Genomic DNA, 25,458 nt, shown 5'->3' on the forward strand with positions numbered 1-25,458 from the left:
AGTGGTAGGTATGGTGTTGGGACGCTATATGAAACTCTATAAAAAACCTCTAAAATCACAATCATAATGAAAGCAGACTTAAACTTTACATGTGAAATCACAATGCAAAGGATCATACACGTGTAAGAATCTCTAAATCAAAACAGTGTGTCTTTTTCTCTAGTCACTAAGCTTCCCTTTGTGGGGGGATGAAGATTTGTAAACTGAGTGGTTGCTGACTATTTCTGTCTCATGCTCCCAAGGTAGAAGTCCTGGTGCGTGGACTTTCCTGGGTGGTTTGTTCTTTGAGGATGAGCTGCAGTAGCACAGTGCCTTTGCAAAGCCAAGAGCTTTGCAGAGTGGAGAGCTGTGGAGCTGAGTTGTTCAAGTTCAACCCCAGCTGCCTGTGTGCAGGAATCATTGCCAAGCAGGTCTCTGCAGTTACAGACCCGGCGGTTAGAGATGTCTCAGAAGCCTTTGGGGAGTGCAGTGAAATTGGAAGAGCTGACAGCTAGGGGCGGATAGGGGTGTGCATGCACACTCTGCATGCGAGTGAATGAAGAGAGTATAGGAAAGTGAAATAATTGCAGAGCCATCCACTCCACACATTCTGCTGAAGCAATGGATGAATGGTTGTGCAGCATTAAATACTACAGATGAACCAACCTGCCTGACCTCAGATTAGCTGCATCTGATTATCACAGCTGCAGGACTGCTTTTTGCAGTACCACTGATACTCCTGTGTGTCCCCATCAGAAAAGCTCGAAATGAGGTGCACGTCTCTGTGTCTTGCAGTGCTGGAGTAGGACGAACAGGAACCTTCATAGCCCTGGATCGGCTCTTACAGCACATTCGTGATCATGAGTTCGTAGATATATTGGGCCTGGTGTCTGACATGCGGTCCTACAGAATGTCCATGGTGCAGACAGAGGTAAGATCTGCTCACTCCAACTTTGCCAATGTATCACTGGATCTATTTCATACCCCTCTGTAGCGTGTTCATGTCCAATGACTGTTGCTCCCCCAAACATTTAACAAAATAGCTATGAATAGACACAATTACATTTTCATCTTCACTGTAATATTGTCACGTTATTCATCTGCTGCTTAGGTGGGTCTGATAATGTATCTACAATCTGACTGATGTCTTCCAGAGGGGATGAGTTATCCTCCCCTTCTGTGAAATTAATATGCAAAAAATGCATTAGAAGAGATTAACATATGAAATTCTCAAACCATTTTGAAAAGAATTGAGCTTGCGAGGGGATTAATGGCTCATGAAATGATATCAGTATTGGACAGCCATTCAGGCTTGTTCAAGAGAGTATCATCTGGCCAAGCGCACAAACTCAGTTACACAATGGTAATACAAATAACAAGCAAAACAAACAAAAGGATTGTGAGTCTGCCAGATACCCTCCTTGCCCTTCTCCCTGCCCAGATGTCTACTGGTTAGTTCTTCTTCTGTTTTTAAGGCAAATATCAGAACAATAGTCATGATGTCAGTGTATATATAATGGGAAAAAATGGCAAACTCTTTTTCCAAAGCAGAAGCTTTTATGCATCTGAAACCTTCCCAGTTTCCTTTATTAATTGAGGTAAAGATTTCACACCTATTGTACTCTTCCCTGGTTAGACACAGTATAAGCTGGTAACCTCCATACAGTTGGAAGTGCTACCATCACTTTGCAGGCTAGGTCTGGCAGATAATTTGTTGCCAAGGATTGCTGAATCTAGAGCAAAGCAGAGAAGATTTAGCAGGGAGAAGAGAGGAGAAAGAAAACCTGCAGTGAGAACAGCTAGCATCTGGAAAGGAAAAAAAGTCATTATTCTCAGACCACTTTGGTTCATTCCTATCAAACTTGTCACTTTCCATCACAATTTGCTATATTTATCCAAAGGCAGATCATTATGTAAACACCAGATAAACAAATATTGATGGTCATTTTCAGCTGCAACTGCATTACTACTCCAGACGTGATGTGATTTTTATTTTTTAATGTTTGGGTTTTTTTCACATACAAACTCATTGCCTGCCAGGGGCTGATGCCAAGGGCTGGACTTTGGTGGTGGCTGAGCTGCTGCTCCAGGCAATGGCCGAGCCTGGCTGCAGAGGTCACCAGGTTGCACTGACACTCGGGCACAAAGGCCACCGAAAAGGCTTTGCTTACAAAACCTGAAACCACACACAGCAAACCTGTGTTCATGTTGCCTCGTACATTGGAAACTTGGCAGTCCTGTTGAGCCATTTAAAAAAACAAATGGCACAAGCCCAAAAAGGGGGCTAGATTGGAGAATACCCTGATTTGAAACCAGTTGCTCTAGATTAGTGGGTGTGAGGAAATCCAGGCATTTCTGTGGTCTGAAGCATGCTTCAAACTCATATTGATATCTCCTGGCATCAGCAGACCACTGGGGGACCACTGGGCTGAAATCCACACTCAGGTTTTGGGACAGTTGTTTTGGGACAGTTGTTTTTGCCCGAGATCCAGTTGCTTCCTGTGCTTACTGCACATAAAGCTTAGTGTAAGGAGTCACCAGGGTTTGCCTGTTTGCCTTCTGTCTTTGAAATCTAAAAGTCATCAGTTAAGGTTATTATTAAATTACAGTGTTTAATCTGTATATTGAGAATGCTTGGAAAAGCCAGTCTATAACCAAAAGCTACCCCAAAGGTAACCTCAGTCTTGTTGCACAAAAACCTGTCCACAAAGAGAATGGTGCATGTGATTGACCCAACTGACTAACAGTGTCCTTTGCACAGAGGGTAATAACTCCCCAAATAATTAGCTGCTCTGTGAACAAAATCAGGTTTCAGCTTTTTATTGGTAAAGAAGTCAAGCGCTAAGGAACAGGAGGTTCATTAAATAGTTCAGATGCATATGTGGTACGGATGCAAGTTGTTGCACATAAAGCATTCAGGTACCTTTCTGGGAATTAATTCTTTTTCAGGCAATATATAATAGACCCGCTTAAGCTCAGATCCAACAGAACTATCCTATGCTATCCCATGCTGTCCTATCCTATTTTTATCTCCCTGTGTCATTCAGGTTATTAATAAGTGATTATGATGTCAGGGCAGCTCAGGTGGATTTCATGCTTCCCCAGCTGCTCTCTGTAACAATTGCAGGCTCTTACTTTGGGCACTGACAACTCACTGTACATTGTGATGGGCTGAGGAGGGAGAGATGGAGAAGCTGCGCAGGCTGTTACTGTGACCTATCAAACTGCTTCGCTGTGTGGGTTTTTGTCATGCTTTCTGAGGTGTAAAAATGCCCACTCCTTTCATCTTTTCTTCCAGGAACAATACATTTTTATTCACCAGTGTGTGCAACTGATGTGGCAGAAGAAGAAGCAGCAGTTCTGCATCAGTGATGTCATATATGAGAACGTCAGCAAGTCCTAGTTCAGAGTCACAGGTGGTAAGTCAGGCAAGCCCAGCCCTGCAGCATGCCCACAGCCGCGCATCCCGGCTGCTTTGCAGCAACCATCATCATGGGTATTTGCACCAGGAGCTTTGCTGGCAGTTTGGAGCTTTCCAGGCTTTTCCTCATCCCCTCTGAGGTGATGTTCATACGGAAAGTGAGGAAAATCCCTCTAGCCTCTCACAGTAAATAATCCGCTATACTTCCCATGGCACTGTAAGAGTATATTGGCTCACTCATCATTTGAAGAGAAAGAGAATCTGGAAATACTGTGTGAGCCACCTAACCATTCCCTGCGCCTTGTCCTAATGCTCCTTAAAAAGCTTAAAGGAAGGGAGAATTTTAATTTCTTAAGTCATTTTCAGGTTACTTAAACTGCCAGGTTACCAAGGCCAGCAGAGGTCTGGGGATGCACTGCTGTGGTGGCAACAGAGCCTGCTGGAGGGTGAGATGGTAACCAAAAAGCTTTGACATGAAACAGCGGGGTATTTTTTTCGTAAATCTAGAACCAGGGAACGGGAGGGGTCTCAAACTGGTACTACCAGCATAAGCGAAGCGACCATCTTGCCTTTCCATCGAGCCCCAGTGCCTGACCTCTTGCATGCAGCTAACCCAGCCTGGTCCCCAGCTGCAGAGTAAAACACATGGTTCTGACCTACCAAGAGGTTTGCTGGTGAGGGTGAGCTGTGAGGATGTATGTCACCACTATTTAAGCTAATGAATGTTAGTTCATTAGGTGGCAGTAAGAACGCAGCCATAACCTCAACATTTGCTTTTGGGTGAAGCAGGAAGCTACAGGCTTTCAACGCAAACTGCCTTCTCAAATGGAGAGCTGGGCTGTGGGCACCACCACCAGCCATCTCTGCTGTGTAGCTCTGGTGTTGCACATGCACCTTTATTAGCCTCTGTGCACGTCATTCCCCTGCCTGTAAAGTGAACCCCAAGTAGCCTCACTTTTCCTAATGTTCAGGTAATTTACCATCTAAGCTGAGTCCCAGAGCCCAGCTGCTTGTACTGGTAGGCTGCAGTCCCAGCCTGCATGGAGGGCTGGTCAAAATAAATGCCAAAAACTGTCTTTATTTCCTTTTTTATTTCTAAAGCAGTCTGTTTGTTTGGTTCCAGGTGAGACCATGAAGCACACCCATCTTCCCTTGCTTCTGATTTTTTTCTTTTGATGGTTTGAATAGCCAGTTGTTCTGCCACAAGAGACCGCTGCTTTGCAGTACACAGACAATGAAAGAGACTTTTAACTTTCTGAAGCACTGGGGAGACAAAGCCTTAACAAGCCTGCGGTGTCCTTTGAACTGTTTAATTTCTGGACATTTTTTTAAAATACCGGACCAAATTCAACTAAGCAACATGAAGGAAAAGACACTACATGTGCATAAAATAGATTGCTCCAGAGTGTTGGGTTTTTGGTTGGTACTTTTGGTTAAGTTTCTTATTTTTTCTGTGCAGGTTGGGCTTAAGGTTAAAGTAAGTGCAATATTTTTTTAATGGTTGACTGAAGAGCCTTCTTCATGTGTCACTGGTCTGTGCTAACGTCCATAGGAGAGCAGGCATTGTTAGTATCTAATAATACCTCATTAGTGAATAGCGAGGCATGAACATACATGAAGAAATCTGGAGATTGTGAAGAGAAAAGGGGGGGTGGGGGTGGGGGGTTGCTGGGTTCATAGATTTGACTGTTTCCTACAGCACTGATGTACATGGGGTCTGGGGGGAGCACAAGACCTGAGGAACAGACTGATGAGCAGAAATCCAAACCATGGAGGCTGAAGATGAAGCAGGCAGCCAACACTGAGAGATGGGACGGTTTCAGTTCTTGACTGTGCTACTACTAATTAAGCAGAGGGATTGCTCTTTTTGCCAACCTTTTCAGTAACACCACTGATGAGGCTCTTGTTTTATATGAATCTAATCAAAGGGCAGCTGAATTTCAAGCTGAGATATCTTAGACTCCATTACTTATAGCATTTAACTGTCTGAGCAGTCTATGGTGCCTATACCCCTCATTTGTTTATTATTTTTGGTATTAACCCTCTGTAAAAACATGAAGCTGATTCAGGTTGAGGGGGTGGATAGAAAAGAAAAGAAAAGAGAGAAAAAAAAAAAAAGAATGCTTTAGTGGATGTAACTATTTATCTGAGCCAGGAATTCATGAGGTTCCAAGAACAAGGTTTTGGCATGTGAAGGGCTGGTTATCACTTTATTGCTGTTGAGGCTGCCAAAGGGTCGGTATGGATTCCTGCAGGGGTTTGGGGGTCAGGGCGGGGGGCTCTTTTCTTTTTCTCTGTCAGTTTCAGTTCTAGTCAGAATAATTAGCTATATATATATATTTTTTGTCTTTGTATAATTCCGATACATCGTGTATTGTGACATGGATGCTGTCAGAATGGATGTTGATGGCATTTTTGTAACCTGTTGCTTTGTGTCACTTCATTGAAAGTTAGCAGCAATGGTACTCAATGTAAACAAAACAAACTTGAACTGAAAGTAAACACACTGGATTGCTTTGCTTACCTGTGAAGAAGTCACTATCGACAAAACAGCAAATGCACCCGCATATGCTTTTTATTCATTCACCCTGGGGCCTGCTATCCCCTGTCATGGTACCAGGGTGTAGTTTGGTAGCTCAGCTACTTCCAGGAGCCTGATAACCTTCTTCAGACATTATTTTTTTTCTTCCAAGGAGTTATTCCACTACCTGGTAAATAGGTGTATACTCTAATAGCTGCATCGTTGTATGGGTTACAGTGGAAAACTTCCTTCAAACTATCCCATATATATTATGTAAAACTGCACAGAATTAACATAACCCCCCAGATAAAACAGGTGCTTGTGCAGGGTACTGAAGAAACAGGACTCTACCTCTGATTATTAAAGAGTATGATTATGACTTGCCCCCACCCCTTCCCATACATCTAATACTACTTCCAGTTTCCATTAAGCCCAGTCCTAAAGCAGAGATCCAATTTTTCTACAAAAGATGCATAGAGATGGATGCAAAAGGGGCAGAGCGCCCTGTCATCAGGGAACAGATGGCTAACAAGAACGGCTTCAACGCTACACATTTCCCTTTTCTTTCACCAGTGCACCCCAGCTGGAGGGCTCACCATTTCAGTAGGAAAAGCAAAGATTTGTCTGGCCTAATTTGAACAGAAGACAGAATTATAAATGAGCACTTGCCTGTTCAGACCTTGCCTCCATACTTTTTTTAAAAATATATTTCAGAGTTTCATTATATGTTTACTCAGGAAATATGTTCACATCCCTCTAAAGACCTAGCAGGGGAAAACAAAAAACAACCCACAGATGTTCTTGGTTTCTCATCTACTGCCTCCTCCCTCCTGTTGGCCACTGCCCATTAAGTCTACATTTACTCTGTACCATACACCAAAGTAAGCAGGTTACTTTTAAAACATTCATGGGCACACAAAATATCACGGTGTGAGCTGGCTGTAACAGAAGCTTGGCTGAACATGACAGGGTACAAGATTGCTGCAGAGATGCCAAAATCACATTGTTGCAAATGATGCTGCCTGAATAGCCTGAATTTACTAGACAGTTTTTGAATGCATGTCAAAAAATTATGCCATTTGCACAGTAACAGGTGTGTATTTTTCTTTTAATAGCTACTTAATCACAAAATCAATTACAATGAAAGCTCCTTCAGAAAAATACTTTTTCCTACCCCACAGAGTATGAAAACCTGAGTAAACGGTTGTGTTGGGAGGGCGGTGGAAACCACCTCTCCCAGAGTTCAAGATATAAGTAAAGCAATGAAAAAGTCTGGGAGACACTGTGGTTCAGAAAATTTGTATGCGGAGTCTTTTAGCCTGAATCAACGTGTCATACTTTTGGGTTTACTTTGTCATGCTCCTTGAAAGCAAGTCCAGAAGAACAATGTTTTGGACTTGTGCTGCATGTTGATATGATTTCCAGCATCTGTCAAAATAAAACTTGCAAGTCATCACAGCTGTAAAGGTGACTGAAGCTTCAGGTTTTGTAGTAAGTTTTTTTGAATTGTGGGTTTCATGCCTATAGCTCTGCTGACACCATAGATGCTCTATATATTGATCTGCTGCTCTTACAGCATCTACTGACCCAGACGTATGAAAAAGCAGCTCTGAACAGTGACTGACCATTAATCAAAACCAGGACAGGTTTCCACCTTGTTGCCTCATGCCATGCATGCTGCCATGGAAGGATCAAACAAGTAAACCTAAGGACATGCTTTAGAAGAGCTAAGAAGTTTAGAAAGGCATGTGTGAAAGTGCTGTGCTCCTAGCGTGCCCCGTGCAGTGAGCCCTGACACACTTGAGTCTTCAGAACTGTTTCCTTCCACCCTCACACAAGGATTAAGAAGAGGTTGAGAAGCCTTACTTGTGCTTTACTTCATTTTCAGGTGTGGTTTTTTTCTCCTGCACCTAAAGACAATAAATATTCAACATTATAGTCTTAAACACCAAAATGGCCCTTCCCTCCCTCAGGTCATTAACCACAAACTACCACCTTTCCACTTTTAACTTTTTAGAGGACTTGTATGAAAAAATAGTTTCATTCAGGCAGGCAAAAGCTGTTGCTTTTAGCTATTTCTTATGAGAGGATAACATGGTTAGTGCTGTCGACATGGATGGGACTTGGGGGGTTTGCACTCTGCTGCTGCTGCTGTGACAGGCAACAGTGGTGGCTAGGAAGCATCTAGGAAGTCTCCCTATTTTCTTTCATCTCCTCCTCTAATCTATGAATACTATTAAGAAGTAGAAGCTCAGACTAATGTGCTGATACTGTTTTTGGTCTGGATGCTGAGGAAGTAGTAAAAGGCCAAAGTTGCAACCTAAGCATGCAACTACAGAGAAACTGGGGGGGGGGGCGCGGGGAAAGATAGTGGAGAGTCAAAGACAGTTAAACAGGCACTTATCAGCAAAAAATTAACGCAGCCACGGTAAAAATTAAACATGTTTGTAAAATATTGAAACACAGAACCCAATGCACGCTTACAAATTCCCTCATTTGCACTTCCTATACATAAATGCTGTTGCTTGTATGTGAAGGTGGGAGGCTGAGCACAGACTTATTCCCTCAAATACTCCTGATGAATCAGGCTCAATCCTTAGACAGGGCTGCATGTTTCACATTTCAGACACTACACAGACTTTACAATTGAGGAAAAACATCATAGAAAACAGACTCCTATGAAATGGTAGCTTGGCCAGAAACATGGGTTCCCATTTATATTATGCATGAGATGAAGCCTAAAAACATGAGTGGAGATACCTGCTTGAACAAGGGTCTGGTATTCAAGCTATAGCCTGCTTCTGTGTATGTCCTAAAAAACCTGAAAACAAAATGCCTTCACTTCCCACAATAAAAATAAAATAAAAATTCTGGTAGTTACAGGTTTCTGAATTAGAAATACTTAATCCACATCACATGTGTTTCTGTCTGTTCCCTTAGGTAAATTAGCAAAGTACTGATGTTACTGTCCAACAAAGCACTTCCAGGGAAACTCAAGTTTCCATAACACTGATGAATACACTCACAGTCACTGGGAGCTCTGCACATTTCAGAACATCCTACCATTTTGGGCATCTACTTCGCCATAAACCATTGATTTCTGCACACGTCAGTAATGTGGAAGTCTGCAGTTATTTTCAGCTCACCTCCCACCCAATTTTTATATAGCTCAGTGTGGACCAATAGAAGTATGTATAAAAGTCTCACAATTCCAGATCACAATTTGTCTGAGCAAAGCACTGGTTTACATTTGAATTGCTAAAAAGTAAGTAAACTGTTCCATGCATCAATATTGGTTAGAAGTGTTCTTTCTGAATTAAATGTGAGATTTCACAGTGGGTTTCTCTCCCCTTCACATCCCAAGGGAACAAGCCAGCTAAATGAGTGGGAAGAAGTGCCTTGATGATGTTAAAAGGTATGTACTCACAAAGCATAAAACTGCTGAGTGAACATATACACTGATAAAACTCTCTGCCTCTACCCAGTTGAAAAGTTAAACTCAATGACAGCAAAATAGTAAAGTAGTTCCTATGTTACCAAACATGACTCCTTTTTCCACATCAAATACGGTGCTTTTTCGACATTTAAAAAACTGTTTTGTTTCCTTTTCAAAGACACTATTCATGTATCACACCTTTCTAAAATATTAGTGTAAAAAAATAAAATCCTTCTCAATTCCTAAAGAAAACATTTTGAATGGAACACTGCATTTAACCACTGTTTTCATTTAAGATACTAAAAATTTTGAAGAACACATTTTATTTTTGTTTGGAGAACCCCAAATAAGATCTGTATTTGATTTTTCATAACTGCCAACAAGCTGAAAACGCAAAAACTGTGCAGCAGAGGGGTGAAGCTCCCTGCAGTGCTTTAAACAATCAAGGAAATTTCAGCAAAAAGGGAAATATCTGCCTTAATGCCATTCAGATTTCACAGACTGTAATACAGAAATCATAAAGTCTAGTTCAGCAAAGTTAAAGGGTTAAACACAACTTGAGTTGTACTGGGTTGTGAAGTCATTAGTAGTTAATCTAAAAATTATGAAAAAAACCAGAAGCAAACAAACCAACCAACCCTCAAACCTCAGATTATGCTGCTTATCCCTTAAGTATATGGAGTGGGTTTCCTGTTTTCCTCCCAAGCATCTCCAAATATACCTCTGAGCACAATGACCACATTCAAACTTGTCTGGCTCCTTCTGTGGCTCCTTCTGTACAACTTAACAGCTACACAGAATCCCAGCTTCAAAAAAACACTTGTGAAGCCACCTCTTTTCTCTCAGAGATGAAACATGGGTGCTTCCTCCAAGACATGCCAACCTCCACAAAGTCTGAAGAGTCTCAGAACTAATGCCACCTTCCAGGCAAACCATATGCTGAATGCCAAAATAAGCTTCCAGATTATGAATATTGATTTCATATTTTGGCAATTAACAAGGGAACAGAGCTGCAGATAATCACCACAGTGCCTTTTATGGAAGATATACCTTCCATGAGAAAAGACTATGGCTCTAATTTTAAATACAAGTATAAAAGCCCTTTTTAAAATTTTTCCTACTCCTGTACTTACAAGTAATGAAGCATCTTTGCAAGAGTACCTTCAGATCTTCCTTTGGTTTCTTAGTCATTCACCACCCAGCATAGGGGCCTTTGCTGTACAATGAACGTTCTTCGGGCTAGGTATGGACACTTACTAGAGAGGGTAGGAAAGAGGAAATTTCAAGTGTGAATCAGAGAATACATCAAGCCTTTGGAAGTCTGGGATTGACCTTTAGTGATAGGACAGGCAGAGACAGGCAGTTTTCCCCCCCTAAAGCTAGGTATATAGTTGAATGGATGCAGTTAACATGCAGGTGTGCTGGTTCAAGAGTTTCCTATAGGGTGAAAGCAATCGAGAATCATCACTTCTTTCACTGGGATCCATTTCTTCATGATTGCTATGGCAGTTGGAGTCTTCAGTTTGGGATCTGTCACTTCTTGACACATTTCTGGATAAGACTACAGGTGTAGAACCTACATACTTTTCACAGGCATAAAGAATATATATTAAATTTAAAAATATACATAGACACATAACCAACACACAGAAGTAGTATTTGTAAGGACATGTTCAATAAATGGCACTAAACACCTTTATTAAGATTTTTTTTTTTTTTATGAAAAATGAATAGGATCCTTTTTTGCCTTGTACGCAGAGGAAGAGTAAACTAATGGCAGAAATCAAGAACACTTTCTTATTTCATTACCATCTTTGTAGCTACAAAGATACAACTATTTAACAGACAAGAAATACCGTTTATTGCAGACTTTAAGCTGATTCATGTGAAAGGCACTATGAAACGTAATCAAACTAGATGATTAAATTTGTCTAAATTAAGTGATATTATATATAATGCATGTATTATATATAAAATCACACAACCATGTGAAAGAACAGAACATTTTGTGACAAAAATCATTGCATCTTCAAAAATAATACTTCCTGGAAGGGATGTTTTCTTTTCTCCCGCTTTTGCCTCCAGGAATCACTTTTCCAAAAGATTACATTTATAAAGGAACACTAGCTTTTTTACATACGGAAAAACTGACATTGGGGATCAACACACAGAGAAGTCTAGATTATACGCCGTTCTTCTGACAGGTTAAGTTACAGACAAAAAAATGCAAGTTTATTAAAAAAAAAAATGTACTGTGAATTATTTCATGGCTACCTACAGCAGATCTGATCACCTGTTTGAGCTGAGTTGCATTATTATTTGCTAGTTATTCCTTCTTGTCCAATATTATAGTTCAAGGGTGAAGTATTGATAAAATCAATGTACAGAGTATTATTTTGCTATAAACAGCATCATTAGTAATAAAACACCTTGGGAGCGATGCAAGAAAGATTCAGTCTATGTTGGGCTGCTGTTCATTCCCTAAACATTTCCTCTCTGATCGCTGGCATCAACGACTCGAGTAAACATCCTGCAGCCAAATGCATGACAAGAAAGACTGAGTCAAAAAGACATAATTGCACACTACAGCAAGAGGAGGGATTCAAAATCTTATTATTACTGAAGGGTTCAAATGCTTTTTTATTGCTCGCTCAGCTTCCCTCAGATGAATCACAAAGATGTGTTGCCGTTTATCTGTTATGTTAATTCCATAAAGCCAAGACTCATCTTTGGGTGTAAATGAATCACGTGCCAATATCTTCCCATGTCAGGAACCTCCTTTGAATTTCTCATCCGTTCATTTGTAATGATGAGAAGCAAGCAGCAGGTACTTCTGTGGAGACTACTGTAAATTTTCTTTATGGTGGCTAGTTACATTTACAATATAGTAAGACATTCCCCTTCACTCCTTCCTAAAGCAAAGATGGATGGTATAATGCTATGGACAATGGAATTACAGAAAGGAGGAAACGCATTTAGTGGCTGCTTCCTTCATCAAAGGACTCCACACCTGAATCTGTGGCAGCTGCACTGATTTTTTCTTGTCGTCTTCTCATAATTTCTTGCAATTCTGAACTACCACTGTTAGCCTATAAACAAAGAAAAAGAGTTTACTTATGGTTTTGACATGTGATGAAGTTCCTCTGCTAGTATTTTGTTAAGACAGGCGTCTGAACAAATTAAACTCACTGAACAGCTCCAGAACTAAAAATGATCTAAGACTCTGATTAAATAACATTTCAAATAGGTAATTATTTATACTATTCTTAAAGATGGACCAGAAAAGAACCTACAGATTATTAAAAGTGTCAGCCTGACTTCGAACACTGCTGAGCATCTTTAATTCTTACAGAAGCCCCTGGAAGCGTTGGAGATTATGAGGTGAAATACGGCTTAGGTAAAAGCAGTGTTGAAACTCAGCAAGTTTCTTAGGATTCCACCCTTGAGCACTTAAAAATCATAGCAATCGTATTTAGAGACTAAAGCACATAAACCCTTGGTGGTTTTAGATTTATGCCAACACAAAATGCATGCATGCACACGGGTTTGCCTAGCCAAGGCCTAAGTAAGGATTGAATCTTAGTATCTCACGTTACACAATACACCCTCATGCATTTGCTGTTGTTCAGGGACACAGGTTTCAAACTTAGAGCACAGGAATAAGAATTGAATCATATTACTGTATTAGCAACAGAGAAGTATTTCACCTTTAGGGTGAAAAAACGGTCTGCTGAGCTAGCTGCAAACAGATTGCTCTGACAACGTAAATGAAGTTATTAGCAAGGCCGGGACACATATCCACTGGAGGAGAACTTTCCAAAGTGCATGACTTTGAATAAAACCAGAGTATTATAAAGCAAGAGCTGTATCTGCTGCTGTGTTATTTGCCTACATGACCTTCCAAGCCTCAAAACTAGCTTTCAAAATAGCCTCTGAATAAGGAAGCAGAAACTGATTTTGAAATTTGTAAAACAAATCTCAAGACTGTTAAGAGGGAAATCCTTCAATTGATTCTGAATTCTGAAAATTTATCCCATTATATAAAATCTATTTAAATGTATCCCATTAGATCCATTACTATGCGTCATCTCCTGCCATTACCTAGCAGACAGGTTAGGTGTCCACAGGGAAGGAGGCTAGGATGCTTCTCCTATGTAAATTACCATTGGTCTCTTCTCCCGGAGTGGAAGGGCAAAGCAGGGGGCTTATAATTGACTCTCTGAAGGTGAGAGAGCAATTTTATTTGCCTTAATTCATCTTGTCCTTGCGCACTTGGTTTCAGATACTGAGCAAGTGCAGCAGTCACCCATTACTGAAGTCATGCATAAAAAACATCAGCAGATACTTGACAACGTGCTTTATCAGAGGTCACGTAGAAATATTTTTCTGAAAATGGCTGAGCAGCTGAGGTTAAAACAGTTTACCTTCCTGATAACATCAATAACAACATGACTGATGAGTTTGAAATGCTGCTCAACTAAACCAACTGCAATACATCATGTGACACAGGACAACAGGCACATCCTACTCAGAGGTGGGGTACAACGTGGCTAAGTAGCCTAGGGCTGTTGTTAGGAATACAATTTTTGGAAAAGATTGCTAGACCTTGGCCTTAGTGATTTACCCAGCTTAGCCACCAACCGTATCATGAGGTTTCAGTAAATTCCACCATTCAATCCCACTTTTGTGCCTGGGTCATTCCTTTCACTGAGGTGTCAAAGAGAATAAGCTGTTCTTCCAGGCAATTTGACACATATATTGGACAGAAACCATTTTCAGTTTTGGAAGTGATGTGTGCCCATGCTTCCCATTGATGGGGTAGGAAGACAACGAGAACACAGACCTGAAGTGATCACACCTGGAGATGACAAATGTGGCATTCAGCATATTGTGTGTCTACTCATCTTCTGTAACGCTTTTCAACACCAGAGCTTGAAATGCTCAATGGAAGTTAACGAAATGGACACATAAACACTCATAAGCATGGAGACTATTAATATTTTTACTTTGCAGTGAAGAAGTAAATCCATATATATGACCAGCCAAGATGCTGTAACACACCGTACTTGGCATACAAGGTGAACTTCAGGTCTCTGAAGCAGCCCCAGAAAACAGTTCCCTAGAGGGATACTCTGATCAGCACAAAGAGCGCAGAGCATCCTGCCTCCTCCTGAGGAGCCCCTGCTTGCCACCACCGCTGCCTCGGGCAGAAAGGAGGTGTTTAGCCCTGGCTATGGCCAGCGCTTTGCTGTCTTAACACACTGGTCTCACACAGTTGTCTTTCTGCTTTTGCTTGCCCAGGTCCAGAAAGCTGTTAAGCCCCAAAGACCTTCCTTGCACTTGCAGTCTATTACTTGGTCATGTTTATATACAGAGGCCACAAAACTCCATTAGGAGGAGCCTTGCTTCCTTGGATGTTTTAAACTCTAGTGTGGATTGAAAGTGTGGTACCTATTCATTTTTTTTCCTCATAAGGGTAAAATAACTAAATTCCAGCAGCAATTGGAATTCCAATTACAAAACACTGAATTCCTCTGCCTGAGGTAGAAGAACACTAAAAAGAATATTGCAGCTGCACAACGACGAAGATCTGGTTGTCTGTATTCGGAGCATCCAAATGTACCCAAGATGCAGGCCTTGCACTAGCTTGCAGAAACGGTATGAATCCAGAAACACTTGTGGAAGATCCCGAGTGGAAATAAACAAAGACGATGCACGGAGCTCTGTAATGCTAGAAAGTGTGTGCAATTGCTCTGTTTCTGGCTATTTGCACTTAACACCCAGGCCATGTACTGCAATATGACACCACGAGAACTACACGAGGGATGCCAGAGAACTTCATGAAAATTTATCACTGATTAATCATGTAGGACAAACCCATCACCCAGTAAGTGCTTCTAAGTATTCAATGGTAAAATAGGCCTGACAGAGGCACAAGTATTTGCGTGCTTAAATGCTTCTGTTATTAGAAGCATTTGTAGTTTGAGCAGTAAGAAAATAGGCCTGTTTGGAATGTGCAAGCTCATCTTTGCTAGGTCACACAGACATTTTGGCTGTGATACTCATCCCTATAGCTTCTCTTACACAAGTACAGTCTTCCTGAACTCTGTGACTAGAAATACTATAAGGACAGAAAGGAAGATGCAACTTAAATGTTTTGGGTAATTCAGCAAACAGGCTAAAGCACTCATGAATTGCATAAATTCTGAAATTCATGAGCTATTTAACTGAAGCACAAATAAATATTTCAATTACCTTTTCACTAACAAAAGCCAATGACCTTGTTAAACACTCAGTACCTGTTTTATTAACACTTGTAAAGTGTTTATTAGACAAGTTTTAACTGCTCATTTTCCTGCAGAATGGGACCTAAGAGAGGCAAGCAGAGCATCAGTCCAAAGGAAAAAACTGGACAGACTTCTACAATTCAGTGCATCTCTGCTTTTCAAGCTGACTTCCACCATAAAGACACTTCCATCTTAGTACACAGAAGCCTAACGAAACTGAAATAAGATTGTTGACATTCCAGAAAAGCTGGAGAATACACATGTATCTTCATGAGAAAACGATGGATTGCTTTCGACTGTAGTGACATATACTCCTAAGAATAAAAGTGAAATATTTCTCCTTTCCTCTCACAGGAAAACAGGGCTTGAAGAAGGGAATAAAGCATTTTTAACCGTGTTAGAAAGCAATGCTCTCTGAACGACACCGATCAGGTAAATCGTAAAATATACATCCATCATAAACTTGTCTTTAAAAATATGCCTGGTAGTCAAAGCTTAAAATCATTCAAGCAAGGCAGTCCCTGCTTCATGAGGGGATAGAAATGCATTTTAAACTTCTTCAAGATTTTATTTTACACAGAATGTAAAGAATATAGCTTCTCATTTGGGTTAGTCTCACCTCTAGACAGTATCAAGTCCCTATCTCCACTTCCCACAGCAGGTTTTTAAAAAAGATGTAGACCCACTTGCAATTCTCCTGGTTTAAAATGGGTAAACATTCTCCCTAGCACAACTCTGTATACAAGCTTTTAAGTTGCTTAAGGAACAATAGTGCTATAATTAAAGCAAACTGCCACAGAGCAATGAATACAGAGATACAAAATTTTTATCTTTAGCTCAGCAATCCTGCTAGCACAGTGTCAAACATGCAAACATGTTTTCCCATACTTGGGAACCCACCAGTACAGATGCCCCAGCATTTTATATGAAAGGCCTTGAGATACAACAGTGAACTCACTCTACCACTTTCTCACGTCTAATAAATCAAATCTCCTCTACAAAGATAAAGCAAAACTAACTCATCACCACCAAAAGTACCAGGACTACTTGTTTGTCCCAGGAAGAGCAAGAAGCAAGAAAAAGTGCATTGTACTCTCTCCTACTATTTTCCCCAAAGCCCTTTTTGGCTCATTTTGTCTTCTTGCAGTCTGATTACAGCACACAATGTCTTAAAACTTGAGTACTACCATGTACTTTTTCTAACACTTTGTGGACCTCTTTAGAAGTGGGGAAGGAGCCCACCTGGTGTTTTGACGGATGCTGTTTCAAAGGATTCATACCAAATAACTCAGGTACAAATAATGCTTATCAACATGATGGGAACTGAGGAAAAAACAGCTGCTGCAGAGAAAGAGCTATTTACTTCTATATATAGTATAAAAGTGGTGAGCCAGCATTAGGTTAGTAAGAAGGGTTATACATACCTCCAAAGCAGATTTCTGTACCGTAATTTGGCTGTAGACTCTAGACCCTTCTGGGCAAACAGTCTTCAGTTCCTCTTTATTGAGGGAGAAAAGCTGAGCACCTGTCAGCACACCAAGGCTGTTGACAGTCCTGAGATCACACCAAGGGAACAAAAAGAAATAAGCAAAAATACACTAGCCAAGGGAGAGAAGTAGGTTGTCTTCATCCTACATTGTCTCAGGTAGGGCTACTAAATCAAGACAAAACTTTATGCAAAAGGAGTCTTGAAATCCATTAAATGCCTGTTAAAACCAGTACCTTTTCGTGGAAGCTAATACATAGAATTTTTTTTCCTAAATATATCTACATCTCTATAGATCTAAAACCATATATATATATATATATATATATAGGTGTATATATAAATCATATATATGTACATAAATATACATGTGACTATATATGTAAAACCAAATTCTTTTTTCCAAGGGGGTGCAGCTGACGTGTCTTGATTTTCAGAAGGCAGCTTAATTTTAAAAAGCAGGCAGAACACATCCTAACTATTGACAAGAAAATAATTTTAAGAAGTTTTTTTACATTTGCCCTTAAACTTACACAGGATTGAATCCTTTGGACTGCAGCCACGCCTTCACATCCTCAGGTGAAGAGTCGTAAGTGATGTTCACTACCGGGATGTTTGGTCGTGGCACATGGAACTTCCTCTGGGCAGCGCTCCGGCCGATGGTGAGCCGGTGAACAAGTTCATCCTGCACCTCCTCCATCTGTGATTTCCTGCCTAGAGAGAGAGATGACCCACAGGAGTTATTCTCAAGGTTGCTTTATCAAAGCCAGGCAATTTCTTATGAAAATGAAATTCTTCAAATCTTAATGGAAAAAAAAAGTTTAAAGACTCATGCACTAGATCTGACCAAATTAGTATTCTTCTTTTTCCCCAGGGAAGATTTCAATATTCCCACTCCTCTCTTTGCAAAACCAAAGAAAAAACCTGACCAAAACGACCCCAAATTCAACTGAGACCCTACAAAGAGGAGATGAGCTTGATGTTGCACAGAGGTGTAGATCAGTCTGACAGCACTCAAGCTGCAGAAGAAAGTGGGTACAGAGGGTTATTCTATTGTCACGGTCAGTTTTTCTTCAAATAGAATTCTGCCGTTTTGAAAATGAAAACAAAAATGATGAGGAAGAATATAATATTGCTTACACTGTGGAAAGGCAGCACTTTCCACAAACATTTTTTAATTGAAAGCTCATTTGCACTAAAAAGTTGAATGTAAGCAAAAAAATTTCACTGCTGCTGACACGTATCACCTTACATCTAATAAGCTATTATGGTAATCACATTTTTGAAGGGGTTTTAAGAAATTTGAACTCATTCCAAGCCTGAAGTGACAGGTTAGCTGAAACAATGTCACACTTTCCATTAAAAAAGGGAGTAGGAAAAAAAAAAAAAAAAAAAAAAAGTTGCTTTCACCAGAGACACAGGAATTGGGAATTTTATTTATTTTTTTTTTAAACCTGTAAATTTGCTATCCCACAGAACCCATTTGTCTGAAACATTTAGTTCAGTTGCTGGTCATTAACAGGCAACACACTGAAATGCTTTTCATGCATTTCAAAAAAATCAATTATAAGACACTGAAAATTGTTTAAAATGCACATGAAAAGTTCTATGGATAATTTCACAAAAATAGGTAGAATCCAAAAGGGTATAAATCTATTTTTGGTCACAGAGAAGATACTGATTTCACACAATTAAACTCTCCACACAGTAACTCTGGAATAGCTATAAAAATCCTTTGCCACACAACTTTAAATGATCTCAAAAATTCTCAGGATTTCCTTACCAAGATATTTTTAGTCATCTTTATTGAACCTTCTCACTTTGATACACAAACAGTAACTACAGCACCTCCTCTGATGCACTCAGATGGCAAAAGCTATTCCCTTTACCCCATCACACTGACAGCAACAGAAGGAAACACCACAACTTCAATACGAAAAAAATGGTAAGATAGCAAAAATGTTTCTTCCTCTACTTTTTTTTTTATATTCTCACAAAGCCTCTGCATTGATCAACATCTCTAGCCAGTTAGACAAATAGAAACAAGCTTTATGTAAGCTTTTAGGATTTTTTATTTGTTAACCACAACAAAAAAGAACCAACTGTGTTTAACCATTTTCTTTTTTCTTTAACAAAAGAGCCCCAGGTTGAGAGCGGACAAAATCTCTAGTAAAATATTTGAGGCATTCAGGCCCTATTGTGTTGAGGTTTTTTTTCCCCTGGAGTGTGAATCTGAAGCCAAAATGACATGTGTTCAGTGATATGTGAAGGTCTGAGATGTGATATATAAGTAAAGCCTTTAGACAATGTAATCAAAGCATGTACCAGTTGTTTTCCCAAACAGGAAGAGAGCGAGAAAAATGCTATCTTCCTTCTATTTACACAGATTTTGAAAGACTTACATTTTATCTAGACCAAGACTATATGAAAAGATAAATATTTAGCTGTTAGATAACAGATTCTTACTGTTGTTAGATGCATTATCATAAACAAACAAGGTACCCTCAGTGTGAAGCAGGTACTATGTGGTGTGTTCTCTGCAGCGTTCAGGTGGGTACCTGGGCAGCAGGTGTACGGGTAGGGCTGCCCATACCAGAGGCAGCTATTCTGCAAGGACTGTGGTACCCAAAGCCCGTTAACTGGCCTTGAGTGACAGCTCCTGGGAGCTCTCGTGCATGGCCCAAGGCCTCAGCGGAGGCTGAGAGGGCAAGAGATGTCTTGTCACCACTTAGTCTATTATCAGCCCTTCAAATCTCACACCCTGCACCTGGAGCCAGGATGGTCTTCACATATTCCATCTGTAATGGATACAGAAGGCCATCATGAATTCAATGAAACATACTTGCTACAGCACACAATGTCCTTCTCGTGTGGAAATAAAATGATAATTTGTGTGTGACATTCATCCTCACTTTCTGCATCTTTTATAACTGCTCAGGTTTCTGTTTTGATTTAAGTAACAAACTGCCCCAAACAGGACACAGGCAGAAGCTGGCCCTACTGCTGCTTTGGGAAATGGCAGTGAAGCCTGTTCGTCCTACCAGGCTGTTCTCCATTTATAATTTCCAGCCGGCCAGTCTATTGGGGAAGGTATTAGAAAGATCCCAGAGCCTTCCTGAGTTCAGAGCTTAGGTGAGAGCTTGTCTGCCACTAGGCAATGTCAACGCAGGCTCCACCGAGTGTGGTTATCCCAGCAGGCATGCTTGCCATCCACTGGGGACAGGGGGTTCAAGCAGCCCTTCTGCAGAAAGGATTGCCCTTGGTGCTAGTTTTCACCTCAGATGGAAGAGTGGGTGATGAAAAACTCAGACGGTTTTTCTGATAAGGCTGGGAGGCAAAGGATGGGAAATGCTGTCAACTCTTGAACTGCAAGAGGCTCATTATTTTAACAGCTATTATTTTAAAAGCTATAGCAAATGCTTGCCTACAAGTTTCAGTTATTTTTAAGCCAAGCAATCACATTGCTTAAAGTGCATTTAGGACAGAAATTATTGACTAAATACGTTCTCCTAACCTAACCTGGTTTTCAGTTGATAAAGAGTAGAAGCATCAGCTAGGTTTTATATTCACAAGGTGGTCTTAATCAGAATTTTTCATGACTGGCAGACACTGCTGGATGCAGGCTACCACTTTTTCCAGCTAAAGGGCTATGGAGTACATTCTCTCATCCTCCTAAAACAAGGACACGAAAGTTTACTCAATGACCTGCCAGTTGCTGTTGCTTTGACCAAGCTAAGGGGACCTGATTAAAAGATGTCTCCTTCAACAGCATCATAACATGGTTCCTATGCATCAGCCAGACCTGTAAATCTTCTTGCAAGCCTTGGATACAGGTTTCAGATTGATGCAAATGCCCTAGAAATATGGATGACCATGGAGAGAAGTGTAAAAACAGCATAACTGATTTGAAAAGCAATTTAGATTGTAATGTGGCAGTGAGTTCAGGTGGAAAATATACTTTAGCCAGAATACTAGCATAGACATTTACAGTGTTGAAAATTGTTGAAAATCACTGACTGAAGATCCCAGACAGTCATAAAAGGAGAGGATTTAGGACTGGAACAAGCGCTGAAATGTTTTCTCCCTACTTACCATTGTGATTAGCGAGGGTCAGAACATGCATACATAGAAAATGTGTATTTTAAACATAGGGTTAAAGCTAAACATTTCATAAACATTTATCTGAAACACAAGGTTTTAAGGAATTTAAGGATTAAGCAAAACAGAGGAATGGGAGAACTACTTTTTTTTTCTTGCTTCTTGGACAAACTTACGATCCACAGGAACTTGCTTCTGCTTCTGACTGTCTCGCACTGCACTACCACCACTGTCGCTAGACGTGCTGCTTTGGCGGCTGATGGCTGATGGCGCTTTGGGCACGGGAACCGGTATAGGTGCTGGGGCACTGGGAGGGAGGGGGACAGCCACAGGGACGGGAGCAGGTGTTGGAGGTGGTGAAGGAGTAGCAGGAACTGGACTGGGTTGTTTTGCAACATAGTCCATCCTTTGTTTCTGAAAAGATGCAAAGACACCCAGTTTGACACCAAAACATGGACAAGACATCAGATAAACTCAGGTTTCTGCAGAAAATGCTGGGATGCTTTGCACCAACTGATTTCATTTCTTACACGGACACACCTTAATTGCCACATATAGTTATAAAATTTGCCAAAACTTGATTTGGCATCAATTCCCTTCTCTGTCAGACACAAAATCCACAGCAATGGCATCATCTGAAACACGCTTCTTTCTTTCAAACAGAAGAGTTCTGTAAATGAAATTGGTTTTAAATCCCAAACTTCTATTACCTGGCACTTTTAAACAGCTTCCAAAATTTTGGAATTGCTGGACTTTATCAGTGTAAAAATGTGTATTTTAGAGATGTAATGTAAAACAAGTGAAAAATGAATGTATCCAGCCACACCTAAGCCTGACTAATAGTTTAATTTACAAACGTCACTGAGGTTGGGATAACACATTGTTTCTTGAACTGCAGACACCATTTAAAAGGTTCCTGCTCCTCCTGCCCACTCAGTTGTGCCTTTTCATCTATTTGCGTGATCACTACATGCCACCTCAGTGCAATAATCCAATTACAAAAACTCAAACTCCAAATCCCACAATTCTTGGAATAGGGCTATAGTTTCTTTCCCGCTCGCTTTACACAATGTTCTAACAACATGTAAATCATCTTGCTGCAAATAACCCACTAGCAGGTGTCTCAAGAATAATTTTGGGGAATGATTTCTTTTCTTCTTTGCCTTTAGAATGGCACCAGTTACAGGGAGATGATGTATTTCCCCAAAGCAATCCCAATGACAGACAAGCCCAGAAAGTCATAAGCAACCTATGCTACCCTTTTCTTTCAAACAGTTGAAACTCCACATCTCACAGTTTTAACAGTGCTCCCTCTCCGCAGTTTTGGACTAACACAGCTTGAAAGTTTAATATTAAAGTTTGTTTGCTCAATAGGGTTGCCTCATATTTGGTTATAAAAAGTCTGCTTACTTTGGTATGAAAATAGATGAGTACATTCCCCAGATTCATTGCTCTTTCCTGAAATACCTTTCCCTATTTCCTTGGAGGCAGAGGGTTTATGGCAGATGAAGTCAGGAAATATTTGTAGGAGCTGTATGTTAGAATCTGAGCAGCAGCTCACCGCCCTGACAACATTCAAACTTTCATTAAACATCAGCAACTGCCCTTATACCGGAATCCCCAACTCAGTAACTGATGGACAAGGCATTTTGTAGGGAATATAAACTGGGACCATTAGAGCTAAGCTACACTGTGTTACACCAGCAGAAAATTTATCCCATCAGCTTCTATGGCCAGTCAATTGAGCATAGGAAAAAAGTCTTCTGTTTCCCTTAGATAATTTTTTCACTTAAACCGTAGCAGTCAGCTACTGAAGCAAACGTATAGTCTTACAATACATCCTCCATTAAACCGTTTTGGTTTGGGGTTATTTTTTTCCTTAGTATTTAGCTGTTCAAGGGCATTAATCTCAATTATTTTGTGTCCACCTTGTGAAGTGCATTGTAGGGAGATTAAAAAAAAAACAACAAACCAAACCAAAAAACAAAACATACGATTGACTTTTCTGTATTCTACTACTTCAATATTAAGACAATAAATGCTTTTTCAAATGCCAAATGCCAAGAAAAGTGAAATGTATAATACAGAAGAGAACAAGCAGAATAATGTGTATTAAAGAAACCTGTCCTTTGGTGGAAAGAGTGTCCTACTAGTTATTATAGTACATAAATAATTAATTGTGATACCCAAAATCTTGTTATTGAATTTAAAAATTTCACAGATATTAACATGTTCTAATGATAGTCCAAATAGTTTTTGAATCTTGTTCACAGATTCCATTTGCTAGACTGTTATCCCCACAACTTACCTTCATGTGTGCCCTGACCTTGTTGAACAACATGCAAGGAAAAAGCAGGGCTTTTTTTTATGGTAGAGAGGATTCATTACAAACCAAGGCATCAACTGCACATCACCACAAACATAATACAGAAAAAGCAACACCTCAACACTACACATAGCTGTCAATTGACGCTACTGATGCAGTTTCAAAACCATGTTCTACTGCAATCACAAGCCTCATCAAAACAACTTGCTGGAGTGAAAATAAAAATTAAACTGGAAGCATCACTCAAATTCTAAATTTAGAGATGAAACCACATTGAAATACACTTCACATTTTGTTGAATTGTGCCCAAAAGCCAATTATACATTTGAATCACATTTAACATTTCTTTTTTTAAGACTTTTTTTTTTTTTTTTTTTTAACTCCAGATCTTTTGAGGACATCCACAAATTCATCCCATCATTTCTATTCATTGCTACAAATAAAGCTAGCATGCGCTCTGGAATTTGGTGACTAGATAGTCCAAAAGAGTCAGGTTTGAGTTTCAGTACCAGAAGAGTAATTTTGTTACCTCTGAAAGCTCTCCCAGCAATTGCTGTCAGGAAAATGGAGTAAATCACATCAAATAGTATTGTTAGAAAGGTAAAAAGTAACTGCCTCACACATCACTCTGAAATTTCATATACATCAGCAACTTAAAACAAAGGAAAACCAGTGCTAATAATTACCTCTTCTTACTCACTAAAGAACTCACACAGTGATTTATTCTTATTTTCTTATTTCGAATAATGAACAGAGTGCTGGCTACAAAATATACGATGTGACACCACATAAGCAATGAGCTCTTTTCAAAGCAGCTATCCAGACAGAAACTTAGAAAGAGGTTTAATAAAAAACAAAACCCAAACAAAAAACTGACAATGGATTGAAGCTCATAAGGTGAATGCAGAGAACACTTGCCACTGTAGAACAATAAGAATTAAATCATGGCAGGTATTAAAAAAGGAACTTACTTATTTTAGCTTAAGAAATGTTGGCTAGCTTAGAAAAGAAGGTAAAGGTCACTGCTGACACATGTACTCATTAATTTGTTGACAGCTATCAGAACAGTGAACAATTCTGGATTTTGTTTTTCCTTCTTCCTCGTATTTTTTTCTTTTAAGAATAAACTTGCAATACTCAACTCACATAAATTGGAACAAATCCTTCAAATTATTTGAAGCAATGATGATACACACTTATTAAGAATCTGGATATATCAGAAAAGCTTGCTGGGACTAGATTTCTTTTTCTTATTTTTTCCCAGAAAATCTTTGTTTTTAAAGAAAAAAAAACAGAGGTCCCAAAGCTCTTTTTTCAACACACTAAGGCTGCATGATGTAAAAACACCTAGATTCTGTATGATCTGATCTATTTTTAATGTAAGTAAAATACTATGTTTGAGTAGAAGTGCTAACAGTATCAACCCTAATTCCTGATCACTGTAAAAAAACTGGGAACAACGTATTTTCAAATACATTTCAGCATCAAAAAAAGGGAATATGTGTATTCAAACTATGGCAGGTAGTTAGCATTAAAGAGACATTGGGTACAACCATAACCAGCATTAATGCTGGGAAATGCTCTCATTACGCTAAAACAGACACCGAGCTTCCTGTTTACCCTCTTTCCGAACATTTTAGCACCACATTCCTGTTTGTACAGTGACAGGAGTTCACCAAGAGGGCTGCAGAGCATTCAGGTTCAATTTTGTCAACAGCATTGTGGTTTGGATGTTTTCTGGAGACTCATTTTAAGAGAGAAGAGAGAACCAACTAATAGTTTTCACCCAAAAGGGAGAATGAGGTATCCAAGACTGGAAAAGCAAATTTCAAGCAGGTCTTTTGCCAGTTTCCTTTCATGAGCTCAGCTATTACACAGAGTCAAACAGCTGCCTATTAAAATCC

At 39.9% G+C, this 25,458-nt stretch overlaps 2 protein-coding genes across 14 annotated transcripts in view; one reads left to right on the forward strand and one right to left on the reverse strand.

The window, feature by feature from the left end:
- PTPRO (protein tyrosine phosphatase receptor type O) overlaps positions 1-7,397 on the forward strand; it is a 155,424-nt gene extending 148,027 nt beyond the window's left edge. Inside the window, exons 25-27 of the mRNA XM_037388204.1 lie at positions 775-910; positions 3,278-3,398; positions 4,524-7,397. Of these exons, the coding sequence (XP_037244101.1) occupies positions 775-910; positions 3,278-3,382 (241 nt within the window). The 3' untranslated portion in view covers positions 3,383-3,398; positions 4,524-7,397. The remainder of the gene's footprint in view (positions 1-774; positions 911-3,277; positions 3,399-4,523) is intronic.
- A 3,613-nt stretch (positions 7,398-11,010) lies between these two features.
- Positions 11,011-25,458, reverse strand: part of EPS8 (epidermal growth factor receptor pathway substrate 8) — a 141,133-nt gene continuing 126,685 nt past the window's right edge. For 11 of the 13 annotated variants that reach the window (XM_037388209.1, XM_037388207.1, XM_037388213.1 and 8 more), the window contains 5 exons: positions 21,405-21,642; positions 17,664-17,844; positions 17,069-17,198; positions 12,368-12,446; positions 11,011-11,887 (listed from right to left, as the gene is read on the reverse strand). In XM_037388209.1, the coding sequence (XP_037244106.1) occupies positions 11,832-11,887; positions 12,368-12,446; positions 17,069-17,198; positions 17,664-17,844; positions 21,405-21,642 (684 nt within the window). In that variant the 3' untranslated portion in view covers positions 11,011-11,831. Of the gene's footprint in view, positions 12,447-17,068; positions 17,199-17,663; positions 17,845-21,404; positions 21,643-25,458 lie in introns of all 13 variants that reach the window. The other 2 variants (XM_037388215.1, XM_037388217.1) reach the window with 1 other exon arrangement.

Source organism: Falco rusticolus, chromosome 5 (assembly GCF_015220075.1).
Source record: "Falco rusticolus isolate bFalRus1 chromosome 5, bFalRus1.pri, whole genome shotgun sequence".
Classification (NCBI taxonomy): domain Eukaryota; kingdom Metazoa; phylum Chordata; class Aves; order Falconiformes; family Falconidae; genus Falco; species Falco rusticolus.